Genomic DNA, 14,195 nt, shown 5'->3' on the forward strand with positions numbered 1-14,195 from the left:
GAACTGAGCCAAGGTAGAGGTTGAACCACGGTGCAGCTGCAGCAGAGGGTCAGTCAATCCCATAGGGAGCTTGGGGTTTGGGATGACTCTTCAGAGATGTTCCTTACTAATGCAAAGGGCAGGGCCTTTGTATCACCAGCCTCCCATTGACCAGTCATTGTAGTATACAGTCTTAGGGGAACCAACTGTCTTTGGCCAAGGGCTATTGTAAGGGGTCATTCAGTTGAGAGCTGTCAGTAGACAACCCTCTGGTCCAGAACACTTATATGTATGTGCTTTTTTTTTTTCTTGAAAAGAATCATAAGAAATAAATTAAAGTTGTTATCTTTAGAAGGAAGGGGTTGAGGGGAGAGACAGAGCCCTTTAAAGTCTTTTAAAAGTTCCAAGCACTCCTCCTTTTGGAAGTCCCTTCTGTATCAAAGCAAATATATTTTTTAAATGACCTAATATTACATTTTGAGTACATTTAAGTAAATATTAACTAATTTCTAATTTTCTAATTTTTTTTTCTTTCAAAGCCAGCAAGTTTTTTCAAGGCTTAATTATTTCTATTGGCCCTTAAAAGCTCCTAGACCCGATTTCCTATTATGTCACTGGAAGCTGTTTAAGCAGAAAGAAGCTGGTCCACCTTCTGTTGTCTATGTTTGTGTACTCTTTGGATTTGCTAATAGTATCAATGCTTTTATTTTAAAAATCAGCACATGAGATGATGCCCAGCATCACTAATTATTAGAAAAATGCTAATCAGAACTACAATGAGATACCACCTCAAACCCATTAGGGTAATTACTATCAGAAAAACAATATAAGTGCTGGTGAGGATGTGGAGAAATTGGAATCCTTGTGTGTTGTTGGTGGGAATATAAGATGATCCAGCCACTGTGGAAAACAATATGGAAGTTCCTTAAAATATTAAAAATAGAATTATCATATGATGCAGCAATTCTACTTATGGGTATATAACCAAAAGAATTGAAAGCATGGTCTCAGAGAGAAATTTGTACACCCATGTTTATAGCAGTGTTATTCACAGTAATAACCAAAACATGGAAGCAACCCAAGCGTCCATCGACAGATGAGTGGATAAGCAAAATGAGGTATAAACATACACTGGAATACCATTAAGCCTTAAAAAGGAAGGCAATTCTGACACATGCTACCACACAGATAAGCCAAGCCGTGAGGACATGCCAAGTGAAATAAGCCAGTCACAAAAAGACAAATACTGTATGATTACACTTACAGCAGTCCCCCCTCATCCACGGTTTTGCTTCTCGCAGTTTTGGTTACCACACTCTGAAAATATTAAATAGAAAATTCCAGAAATAAGCTATTTGTAACTTTTAAATCTCACACCATCCCACTCCTTTCTGACTGTATGTGCTTCCTGCCTGTAGCCATCTCGGTTATCAGATCAATTGGGTGGTATTACAGTGCTTGCATTCAAGGAACCCTTATTTTACTTAATAATACTTTACTAATAATAACTTAATTATTAGTTATTGTTGTTAACCTCTTACTGTTCCCAATTTATAAATTAAGCTTCACCAGAGGTATATATGTATAGGAAGAAACATAGTGTATATATAGGGTTCAGCAGAACCAGCGCTTTCAGGCATCCACTGGGGGTGTTGGAACGTATCCCCCGTAGATAAGGGGGGATAACTTGTATAAAGTACTTACAGTAGTCCAAATCACAGAGACAGAAAGTAGAGTGATGGTTGCCAGCGGCTGGTGGAAGGGGGAATGAGGAGTTATTGTTTAATGGTATACAGTTTCAGTTTTACAAGATGGAAAGTGTTCTTAAGATGGACGGTAGTGATGGCTATATATTATGAATATATTTGGTATTACTGAACTATACACTTAGGAATAGTTAAGATGGTTTTGTTATGTGCATTTTACCACAAAAAAACAATTGAGGAAAAAATTCAACCAGATATATCAGGGAAGTGATATTATGGGTTTTTTTAAAGTTTTATGTACATATGTATATAATATCCATTTTTTAAAAAGGAGAAAAAAGAGAAAGTAAAGAAAAGAAAAAGAAGGAAAAGTTGTATTAGAAAATAAAGCAATCTAAAAGGGGGAAGCCCTTCTAATGTGTTAGCTGGTGCCCTTCTTGGAGTCCTTTAGCATATGGGACCAATAGAAAATACCCATTGAGCTACCCAGTCACCCAGGGATCTGCATAGAACTGCTATTGCCCCTCTAAGTTATCACTTGGTCAGAGAGAAACTCCCACCACCAGCAAATTATTTCATCTTTCAGAAAGAGGAGAAACTTCCCTTCAATGGGTTTTTGATCTCGGCGGAACTCACAAGAAGAGGGCTTAGTGAAATCACAGTGCTTTTTGAGAAAAAAATTAAACTGGGTGTGTAAGAGAGCACTACACAGTGTCTTGAGAACTCAGCCTGCACAGCACAGGGATGATCCTAAAAACATCAAGCTATGCCTCCCAAAGCACACGTGATAGGGGCAGGGTGAGAGTAAGGTTTCCCTGTGGAGGTGACCTTCACCTTGATGTTTGGTCAAGGTAAGTTCAGTCAAGCTCATTTTAGCATAAAACAATGTTTTTAAAAGGAAGAAGCATTCTTGCCAAGAATGTGATTTCCAGGGAGTTATAAAAAGTGGGACTAAAAGGCCATTTAATCAACTATAAATGACATATAAAACTTTCTTAATAAAACAAGGTGATTACACGTGGAGGTTCTAAAGTCAGAAGAACTGGGTTGGAATCCTGCCTCTGCCGCTTATTGACTTTGAGACCTTGTGCAAGTGATTTTACCTCTTGAGGTCTCAGTTTTCTCAGTTGTAAAATGGGTATAATAGTATCCATCACCACATGAAATTGTTGAGAAAAATGAGATAATTTACTGTACCAAAAATGTTTAGTACAGTGCCTGGGACGTAGTAAGTGCTCAGTAAAGGTTGGTCAGAGCAGAGGTTTCACATGTTTGTCTTCAGTGCTCTCACAAAATCCTGGAGGCAGGTGTTATAATCTTCCTTTCAGAGAAGACACAGCAGCAGAGACTCAGAGAGGTTAAGTAGCTCACCAGCATCACACAGCTACTAAATGATGGGACCAGAATTCCTTCACATGACTCCCGACTCCTGAGTTTAGATATTTTCCACTAGAGTATAGGTGATCAGTTAAATACCAGCCAGTCACTTAACATTTGTTTTAAGACCATATAGTATCACAACATTTATACAACATTCTTATCTTCTTTGTAGTGCTTACCTTCTTTTATTGCAAAAAGTCACGTAGAGGATATTCCATCTTTAGAGCCATGGAATTTAGAGGAGTTTCATTTTTTGTGGAGATTTAGGATTCATGATGACATGTGAAGAAATTAACCCATGAACTATATCCTATAGCATTATTCACAGTTGTTTTTCTCTTATTGGTAGAACCCAACAAGTAACTGGAAATGAATCACTCCCGATCAAAAGGAGACAGTGACTATGTTATTATTGACTTTTTCTGGGCACTAGATGTCAGACTAAGTAAAGTTTTAGAAGTTACTCTTCAAAGTAGGGTGTGGCTTAGCATCTATGCCTTAGATACAAAAAATTACAGCTTATACATAAATATAAAGCTTAACTTTATATTTCTAGTAGAATGCAGCAAAGATGTACTTTTGCTAATAAAAAAGTCAGAAAAAGAATTGTTAATGAGAAAATACATATAGTTGGAGTGCTATCGTCATGTCTGTTAAACAAACACATCTTATTTATATGCACATAAAAATGGTATTTTCTTCCAGAAACAAAGTGATTTTTCTAGAGGCAGTTTATGCCTGCATATCTGTGATCATTTGCGTTCGGAGATGGTGAGAAGTTTTCTTCCCTGCAAGAAGAACCAAACATAGCCCTTACTTGCAAAGGGTGGAGAAGATGAAAAAGTTGGTTTATTAAGCCCTGAAATGGTCCCAGGGAAGGATGTGGAATCGTCTTTCTTGTATGGCTTAAGCAAAGACGATGGAGCAGGTGGTGCCTCCCACCTTCCTGACTCATTCATTCCTTGATTTTGGCTTTCAGAAATCTGAAGGAGAATCATGGGTTGAGATTTGGATGTACATTACTTCCTTTTGAAAAAGGCAAGGAATATTTGTAAGCAAATTAGATGATTTTATCCTGTAACTTAAATGTGTTACTGAAACTTCAATAAGTTTCCATTGAAATGCCTGGAATTCATTGGAAGCTAGAGAGAATTAATTCAAGTCTTAGTTTTAGCAGTTATAGTACATCTTTATTTTTTCAAGTAACAGTAGTGAGTCTGAACTGTGTCTAATGATGCACATGAATGTAGACACATATTTCTATACATAATTAAAGTTGTAAATAATGTTTCCTAAGTTTCAGGGTTTTATAAGTAGTATACAATGACAGGTGATTTCCATTGGATATATTTACTTCTATATTTGTTTGGTAACTATCTGTGCCTAGTTTGTGTTAAGATTGCTCTGTTAAATAAAGTTACAATTGGTAAAATACTACTCTTTGTGTGTGGGATTCATCCCTGTCTTCCTCTCATTCAGGAGAGGAACAACTGGTCATTTTAACAGTGCCTTCTAGGACCAGGTGGTTCTATTTAGCTCTCAAGTCCTGCTGTGACTTGGGACTTTTTCCCCACGTATGAATATCGTTGCTGCCTTGTGTTTTAACAACCTGAGGTTGCCCACATCCCTGGAGAAATCTTTCATTTTCTTCCTGACTACTCAGGGGAATAGTGATGTTGGCAGCCTTGCTGTTTCTCCTTCCAGAAAAACAGCCACTTAGGACCATCAGGAGGCTGTTAATTCCTTCATCAGGTTTGGGAACTCAAAAAAACTGTAACTCATCTTGGGGGCCTCAAAGGAGGAAAAATCTTTCCAGAATAAAATGTAGACAAGACGATAGACAAGTAGTCAAGGGTGGGCTTTCTTCTGAGTGGGTGGAAAGTTCAGCTCTGCTTTCGTCAAATACTTGCTGACTATCCATGTGCTGGGTGGGCTCTGGGGAATACAGGTATCATTCCTGCTCAGATGGAGTAAAACCAGTGCCCCGCAGCCTGGCTGACTACTGTTAAAGCTTGTTTGAACCGTTACTGCTTAAGACAACTGTCAGAGCTGTTGGGTGGCCTCCCTGGTATTCCCCTGATTTGCCTTTTGATGTTGGGACATCTGTCAGCTCCAGACACTCCACTCTCCATACCTGAAGGAATGACCTTCTCCAAGGTCACTCAGCCAGGCACTGGTGAAGCTGAACTCATATTGGAATGCACATCCGAGGGGTTTCAAAGACTCTGCCATTTTTAACCACTTACTTTCCATCACAATGTACATCTACAACTTAAAACAGCTTTGTAAGACTAGCGAGAAGATTTGCAGACAGTGGATTTCTAATGTACCCATGAACGATATTTTAATTTTTTTGACAGGCCACGGATTGACAGCAGTTAAGGAAAAAGCAGGGGCCACCCTACGGATTCATAGTGTAAATTCTGGATCTTCCGAAGGGGCCCAACTTGATACTGAGAACAGAGTCCCTGAAAGTGAGTGATGTGTTTACTTCAAGTCTTCTTGGACTTCGGCTTTTTTACACTATGTGCACAATTAGAAGGTTTTCAAGTTCGGATCAGCAAAAGGAACACTAGAAGGATTTTTTCTCTCTCTTTAGTAACAGATGCGGCCACAGATCAGGGCCCTGCAGGAAGCCCACCCACTTCTCCCACGTCGGGTTCTCGGGGCATGCTGTCAGCCATCTCCAGTGCGGTTCAGAACACAGTGAGTGCTCAGCTGCTTCCTCTTTCCCTTGTGTCTCCCAGGGCTTTCTTTTGATATTTCTGTTTACCAGTGACCTAGATACATCAGAGAAAAGATGGCCTGGATCGTAACTTTGGATTATGGTTTTGTTGTGCTTTATGCTACAGAGTAGGCGTAACCTTGGATCCAAAATAATAAGGACAAAATGAAATATATTTTATGTTTAAAAGAAAGGAGCTGGTGAGAAGGAACATTTTTCAGTCTGATTTAACAGTGTCCTTTCAAACGCTGCAAGGACAGCCTCTGGTCGGGGGAGAGAGAACTCTTTGTTAGAGCTGGGACAGCTGTTTTTTCCTAAGTCTGTCTCTCTCAATCCCCAGTTTGAAAAATTATAAAACCATCGAAATGAAAAAGTCCCAATAATGGGTCAGGAATAAAAGTCCAGAGGTGTTATTGATGTGTTTCCTGACAAATAAGATCCATATTCTCCCCACATTTCTACCTCCTAATTCCCATTCTGCCCCTTCCTTGCATAACCCTAAATTTATCCTCCCAGGTTCCTGCCTGCCTCTTAAAGGAAGCTTGTTATTGACAACAAAACACTGATGAATAATGAAAAAAGGGGGAAACACCCCAACTGCGATGAGGCAGCTAGCTGGTCCATAAGGTCAGGAAGAAAATGTATATTTTCTGCTATATATCACCAGCTAACTAGTTTATCTAGAAATATGGCTCATGTCCCATTTATTCATTCATTCATTAAAAAAAAAACCAAAAAGATGATTAGCCCTCACTATGTACCAGGGGAGCTATGCTAGATGCTCAGCGTATGCTGGCAAACAAGAGGGCACAATATCCTGGAAAGTAGCCACATCTCAACAGGCAAATACAATGTCATATGGGAAGAAAAAGGGGCTGTGGACAAACATGAGGGTAACTTACCCAGACTTTGGGTTAGGGCATGCCAGAAATACAAAGGATGACAGCTGGTCTCCTTGCTACTTAAGGACTTTTAGGCTGGGTAGGTGAAGGAGGAGCAGCAAATCTGTTTGAGGACTCAGACCCCGGGAGGGTTTGTAGGACTGGGGATGGAGAGAGCTCTTTCAACATCTGCGATATGAGAAAAGAATTCATGGCCTCTCTGAGTCTGTCTTCAGCACCCTCACATTCCTTTCTCTGTGTGTTCTCTCCAGCCTTCTTGTCCCCCTTTTCCCAAGTTCCACACCTCCCCACTGCCCACTCCCTCCACCCCTGCCACGCAGGTCTGCCCTTACTCAAAGTCCCTATGTCCTTGCTTCTTCCATTTTATTCTCTATGAAAATAAACTCTCATAGGACATTAGGAGGCAGTAAATCAACTTATGTGAAAGTATGATTTGCTGATGTTCCATCATCCTCCCAAAGTATGTGTATTTTCAAATCTGTTTCATAGCATGATTATTCATTGGCTCCCAAATCTCAAAACAAAGTCTAAATGTCCAAATTGAGATAACTAATAAAGTATATTCATTCAGTGAACTTGAATATTGCTATTTAGATGATAATTATGAAGATTGGAAAAATGAAAATAGATTATACAATTTACAAAGTTACAAAATATACAATTTATATCAATTCATATAAAGTAGAAAAAACACAGATGCATGCATACTGTAATTACATACTATAGTATAGTTGGGGTGTATGTATAGAAGAGGTTGCAAAGAAATGTAGACAATTCTGTTCACTTGAACAGTTTATGGGAATAAGTCTTGGTTGCTTTAATTTTTTTTAAAGGAAAACTGGCTAACAAAGGGATTGGTGGAGGGATAACTGTATAATAGAACAGTCTCTAAAGCCAGAAGTACATAAAAATCAACTTGTCTTATTTCATAAATATTCTAATTATAGGTGATTATTGCTAGTTTCTGAAAGTATGCAAGAGCCATCTGAAACAGCTTGAGGGTCCTACACTCCATGGCCCTAGATTAAAGAATTCTCTAAATTGGCAAGAATATTTGGCGTTTGAATAGACTGCTCCAAATAATTGTTACTTGGGTTAAAAATTTTTCAAACAAAAACAGCAATTGGGTCACCTGTTAATTTTATGTCTTAGTTATCTATTCATACACACAGAGCCAGTAAAATTAATCCCTAATGTGCTTTGGTTTTTTGTAAACATCATTTTTTAAAAACATCACATGTCTTACAAATTATGTGACATATGCTCTTCTAAGGAGAAGAAAACAGGACTAAATGGATGATAAATCTCCTGATAAGAAAAAAATGTGATTTGTTATTGATTTTAATATTTGAAGATGGTGCCATTTACCTGGGAGTTGCTGACTGCTGCAAAACAGCAAAATGTAAAAACCTAATCTCATGCAGTTATCTCATCTGCAGGGTAAAAGCGTTTTAACCGGAGGTCTTGATGCTTTGGAATTCATTGGCAAGAAAACCATGAATGTCCTTGCAGAAAGTGACCCAGGCTTTAAGCGGACCAAGACTCTCATGGAGAGAACCGTTTCCTTGTCTCAGGTTGGATTATGTATTTTTGCAATTTTCTTTGTTTCATCCAATAAAGTAAATTCATTTTTATTTCTTTTTTTGAATAAGTAGAGAGTGAAAATTGAGTTTGTAATACACCCCTTTCCCCAGCCACTTAATTCCTCATGGGAGGCAACCACTGTTAACAGCTTTTTATGGATTCTATCAAAGATATCACATCATATAGATGTAGGTACATATAGATGTAGCTATACGTATACATATATATACAAATGCACATATATACATATACTTTTTCAATCAAATGGTAGCATACGAATCATACTGTGTTGTACCTCGCTTTATTCACTTAATAATTTCTTGAAGACTGTTCCATTTATGCCATTGTATGTATCCCAGCTCTACCACTTACTAGCTGCATGGCCCTGAGCAGGTTATTAAACCGTCTGTGCCTCAGTTTACTCATCTGTACACTGGTAATAATGTTAATATCTACTGAAAATTTCATGGTAAGCGTTAAATGAGTTAGAGTCAAAACTAACTAATATCAAGCACTCAGAAATGTTGTTATTATGTGTCAGTATAGCAGGTGGGAATGGTATCTCACTGGAATTTTAATTGATGTTTTTCTTAACATGTGCAAGCATGGGTTTCTCTCACACTTGCAGCTCTAAAGTTTTCCAGCTCTCCTTGAGAAACATAAATGTGAAGAATTTAATCTATGTTTGCTTACTTACAATAGTCAAGAAGGTTAAAAATAATATTTATCTTATTTTCCAAATATGAAGCTCTAATATTGAACTTGCTCTTTCATACAGCACATGCCCAGCTCACATCCCACAGTACAGGCATACCCCTGTCCCCTTTCTCCTTAAGACACTGATACACCAGGTCTCCCTGTGCCTTACTAAAGTCAGGAGCAGCAGATTTCGTAAATATCACAGGCAGGACAGACATATCTTCTCATGGCTTAGTACTAGAACCCATGAACTGAGAACTGAGAACATGTTCATGGCAGTGCCTCAAAATCTTTTGTTTTAGGCTATTTCTTCTTGTCTCTTCAATAATAGCCCAAGCATGACCACTCTGATGTTATAGCCCAGGTAGAGTCTTTGCAGGATCATCTAGAAAATCACCCTATTGCTCCTTCAAAAAGAAAATAGACTAGGATGAATTGGGTAATTAACACTAGATGTTGTAAAAACAACAACACCCCCCGCCAAGTATCAATGGAGCTTAGAACAAACAAAAAGTTTGCCTCTCTCTCCCACAAAGTACAGCGTGAATATTCCTGTTCGGGGGCTCTCCTGGGCAGTCTCTTCTGAGCCCACATCTTATAGCTCCGCCATCTCGAAATCCTTTACTTCCAGCACCACAAGGCAGGGAGAGAAAGATGTTGAGGGCTGAATGGGACAACTGAGGACCAGCCCTGGAAGTGGCATAAATCACTTTTACCTTCATTCCTTTGGCCAAAATTTATCAGTTACCTCACTCAACTCAAGGGGGCTGAGAAATATAGGTTAGCTATGTGTCTAGTAGGAAAAAGATATTTTGTGAGCACAAGAGAATATTTTTGCCATAAGATTTTACTTAGCCGCATATATGTGTGTGCATACACACATATACATACATACAAACATACATGTATATACATATATGTGTGTATGTGTGTATTTATGTTATTTTAGCTAAGACATGAGACTGAGTCCAGAAATGGCTAACTCTGTGGCTTTTTTGGCTTAAGTTGACTTGCCTATAAAATGAAGAATTAAACTAGGTCAATTTCCCAGATTACTGTAGTTTTTGAGCCACCTTCACAATTTTTATCACATCTGCATTAATCTACTGCTAAAAGTAGCAATGCTCCTAGACATATACCACTCAAGGACCACATTAGCCATCTGCAGCATTTGTTCCTATCACACATCTGGACCATTATGGCAGAAGGTGCGGGACAGAACATTCTGGGACACACCTGAGCATTGCACCTATAATTCACACAGCCTGCTTAAGCCACATCACCACAACACTACAGATTTTAACCACCTTCCAAATAGTACTTTTTCATCCATCTATTCATTCATTCATTGCACAAATGCATTTTGGATGTCCACCCTCTGCCAGGCACTGTTCCAAGCACTTGAATACATCAGTAGCCCAAATGAATAAAAATCCTTGTCCTTAAGAAGCTTTCATCCTAGTGAGGAGAAACAAACAAGCACTAAACATTATCTAGTATTTTAGAAGGTGATGAGTACTGGGGGAAGAAAAGACAAAATAGAGCAGGAAGAGGGTGATCAGGGTGATCCAGAATGTGGGGGTGAGGGGCAGGTTGTATATTAAACAGGATGATGAGTGGGCTTCATGGAGATAATGACATCTGAGGGGCTTGACCATGCAGAAATATGGGTGGAACACATTCTAGGAAGAGGAAGAAGCTCGTGCAAAGGCCCTGTGGTATGAATGAGGAACAGCAAGGATACTACACGACAGAGAAGAGTGAGCCAGGCTGACAGTTGTTGAGGATGAGGCCAGAGTGGTAATGGGGATGGCACAGAGGGCATTTGTAAGGACCTTGGGTTTTGCTGTTAGTGAAATGGGAAACCATTGCAGCATTTGGAGAAGAGGAGTAACAGGAACAGACTTGTGCTTCAAAAGGATCGCTGTAGTTACTATACTGAAAATAGACTGGGTGGTAGGGGAGGACTGGTTAGAGTTTGAATCAATCTAGGTCCTCTCAGAAGCAGATGCCAAGTGGGCTTAAACATGTGAGGATTTTATTAAGGGAAATGCCTGTGTGAGAGAAATGGGGAGAAAGCCCAGAAAAGCTGGGAGAACCATGCAACCAAGGTGCGGTTCTGACCCCAGTGAAGGGGAGATGGAGAGAAGATGAGCAGAAGCATCCTGCACTGCTGTGCAGCCTAAGGAAGGTCGGGCAGAGCCGTGGGAGAGTCCCTCCGTCCAAGTCTGCTGACAAAGGAGCCTCCCAGGAGCAGGTCTGCCTTAGCGTCCCTTAGCGTCCCTGCTGCACCGGTGATCACACCCTCCCCAGGAGGCAATTGCCATTATCGAAACAAGAGGTACCAGTGGCTCCATGCAGGGAGTGGTGAATGGCTGCTTCTGGGTATAATGTGAAGATAGATCAGCTTTCCTGATGGAGTGAATGTGGGATGTGGGATAAAAGGAGTGGTCAAGACTGGCTCAAGCTGCCGTCAACTGAGATAGAGAAGTCTGTTGTAACGTTTCCTTTGCACACTAAAGAAATAAGTAACTACAGAAACGAGAAATGTGCATACACGCACTACCTAAATTGCTCACGAGTTCCATCCCAGTAGCACACAGAACACTGCGGGGACAGAGCCGTCCTCCACAGCTTCCCTCTGTCAGGAATTCTTCCATGCCAACGTCACTCACTACTATTCAAATCCGTCTCCTTTTCTTTTTCAGAGGGAAAACCGAACCAGCATGCTTTGTCAAGCTGGTTGTCCTTTAGGCAGTTTGAGTGAATCCAAATCATTCCAGAGTGCGTTCCATTTCGTCCCTTCTTCCTTCTACCCCAAAGCACGAATTTAGAACTAGAAGCTGGCACAGAGAAAGGAAGCAATTTCAATGTCACTTTTTTATTTTACCACCACCAAGCCCTGAGATCAGTGGGGATAGTTGGATTTTATTGCAAGTGTTTGGAAAACTTTAAAATTAAAAGCCTGTACTAATTTAGTCTTAATGACAGCCAAGAGAGAGAATTTTCTCTGCAGCCCAGTGGTTTCTTGGCTAACAACCTCAAGAACCCAGAAGGATAACGAGGCTGATTGTTTTATTGGCACACAATAAAAACCAGGATGTATTCTTCAGTGCTCTTCCCCTTCTGACATTGTGGTGGTGGCCAGTGTGTTTATGGTGCTCTCCACAGATATTGAAGAGCCCTGTAAACTTAATGCCCCTGCAAACTTAATGAGGAATCAAATAAAAGATGCTTAGCATCAAAGAAAGCAAGTGCAGAAAATTGGGAGTGACTGATGGACCTGCATTCGTTTTGTTACCTTTTTATTTAATCAACAAAAATAACTAAAGAAAAATTATTAACCTACAGAGGAACTTGGTTGACAGTCCTACTTCTGTAGACCAGGATGATAATCTATAAGCTCATATTCTTTTTTGGTTTGTTTGGTTTTGGTTTTGTGTTTTGGGAGGTGGGGGTGCAGCTGGACAATACAGGAATTGAACCCTGAACCTTGGCATTATCAACACCATGCTCTAACCAACTGAACTAACCAGCCAGCCCATAATAGTATTCTTATTTATAGTAATTAGGTGATGACAAACACATTGTGAATTTTTTTTTTAATTTTATTTTGTTGATATACATTGTGGTTGATTATTGTTGCCCCTTACCAAAACCTCCCTCCCTTCTCCCTCTCCTCCCTCCACCCCAACAATGTCCTTTCTGTTTGCTTGTCATATCAACTTCAAGTAATTGTAGTTGTTATGTCTTCTTCCCCACCCACCCCCCGCTTTTGTGTGTTTGTGTGTGTGTGTGTGTGTGTGTGTGTGTGTGGGAATTTATAGATTAATTTTTAGCTCTCACCAATAAGTGAGAACATGTGATATTTCTCTTTCTGTCCCTGACTCGTTTCACTTAATATAATTCTTTCAAGGTCCATCCATGTTGTTGCAAATGGCAGTATTTCATTCGCTTTTATAGCTGAGTAGTATTCCATTGTGTAGATGTACCACATTTTCCGTATCCACTCATCTGATGATGGACATTTGGGCTGGTTCCAACTCTTGGCTATTGTCAAGAGTGCTGCAATGAACATTGGGGAACAGGTATACCTTCGACTTGATGATTTCCATTCCTCTGGGTATATTCCCAGCAGTGGGATAGCTGGGTCATATGGTAGATCTATCTGCAATTGTTTGAGGAACTTCCATACCATTTTCCATAGAGGCTGCACCATTTTGCAGTCCCACCAACAATGTATGAGAGTTCCTTTTTCTCCGCAACCTCGCCAGCATTTATCGTTCAGAGTCTTTTGGATTTTAGCCATCCTAACTGGGGTTAGATGGTATCTCAATGTGGTTTTGATTTGCATTTCCCGGATGCTGAGTGATGTTGAGCATTTTTTCATATGTCTGTTGGCCATTTGTATATCTTCCTTAGAGAAATGCCTGCTTAGCTCTTTTGCCCATTTTTTAATTGGGTTGCTTGGTTTTTTCTTGTAAAGTTGTTTGAGTTCCTTATATATTCTGGATATTAATCCTTTGTCAGATGTATATTTTGCAAATATTTTCTCCCCCTCTGTTGGTTGTCTTTTAACTCTGTTAATTGTTTCTTTTGCTGTGCAGAAGCTTTTTAGTTTGATATAATCCCATTTGTTTTTTTTTCCTTTGGTTGTCCATGCTTTTGGGGTCGTATTCATGAAGTCTGTGCCCAGTCCTATTTCCTGAAGTGTTTCTCCTATGTTTTCTTTAAGAAGTTTTATTGTTTCAGGGTGTATATTTAAATCCTTAATCCATTTTGAGTTGATTTTAGTATATGGTGAGAGGTATGGGTCTAGTTTCATTCTCCTGCATATGGATATCCAGTTATCCCAGCACCATTTGCTGAAGAGGCAGTCCCTTCCCCAGTGAATAGGCTTGGTGCCTTTGTCAAAGATCAGATGGCAATAAGTGTGTGGGTTGATTTCTGGATTCTCTATTCTATTCCATTGATCAGTGTGTCTGTTTTTATGCCAGTACCATACTATTTTGGTTATTATAGCTTTGTAGTATAGCTTAAAGTCGGGTAGTGTTATGCCTCGAGCTTTATTTTTTTTTTGCTCAGCATTGCTTTGGCTACGTGTAGTCTTTTATTATTCCATATAAATGTCTGGATAGTTCTTTCCATTTCTGAGAAAAATGTCTTTGGAATTTTGATGGGGATTGCATTGAATTTGTTTATGACTTTGGGTAGTATGGA

General features: G+C 39.5%; 1 protein-coding gene across 3 annotated transcripts in view; it reads left to right on the top strand.

Annotated features, from left to right (window-relative positions):
- The window catches only part of FAM114A1 (family with sequence similarity 114 member A1), a 62,241-nt gene that overhangs the window by 24,336 nt on the left and 23,710 nt on the right, over positions 1-14,195 (top strand). For 2 of the 3 annotated variants that reach the window (XM_063108345.1, XM_063108346.1), the window contains exons 4-6: positions 5,426-5,539; positions 5,665-5,771; positions 8,132-8,266. In XM_063108345.1, the coding sequence (XP_062964415.1) occupies positions 5,426-5,539; positions 5,665-5,771; positions 8,132-8,266 (356 nt within the window). Of the gene's footprint in view, positions 1-5,425; positions 5,540-5,664; positions 5,772-8,131; positions 8,267-14,195 lie in introns of those variants that run through there. The other variant, XM_063108347.1, reaches the window with a different exon arrangement.

The sequence above is a fragment of the Cynocephalus volans genome, chromosome 9 (genome assembly GCF_027409185.1).
Source record: "Cynocephalus volans isolate mCynVol1 chromosome 9, mCynVol1.pri, whole genome shotgun sequence".
Lineage (NCBI taxonomy): Eukaryota > Metazoa > Chordata > Mammalia > Dermoptera > Cynocephalidae > Cynocephalus > Cynocephalus volans.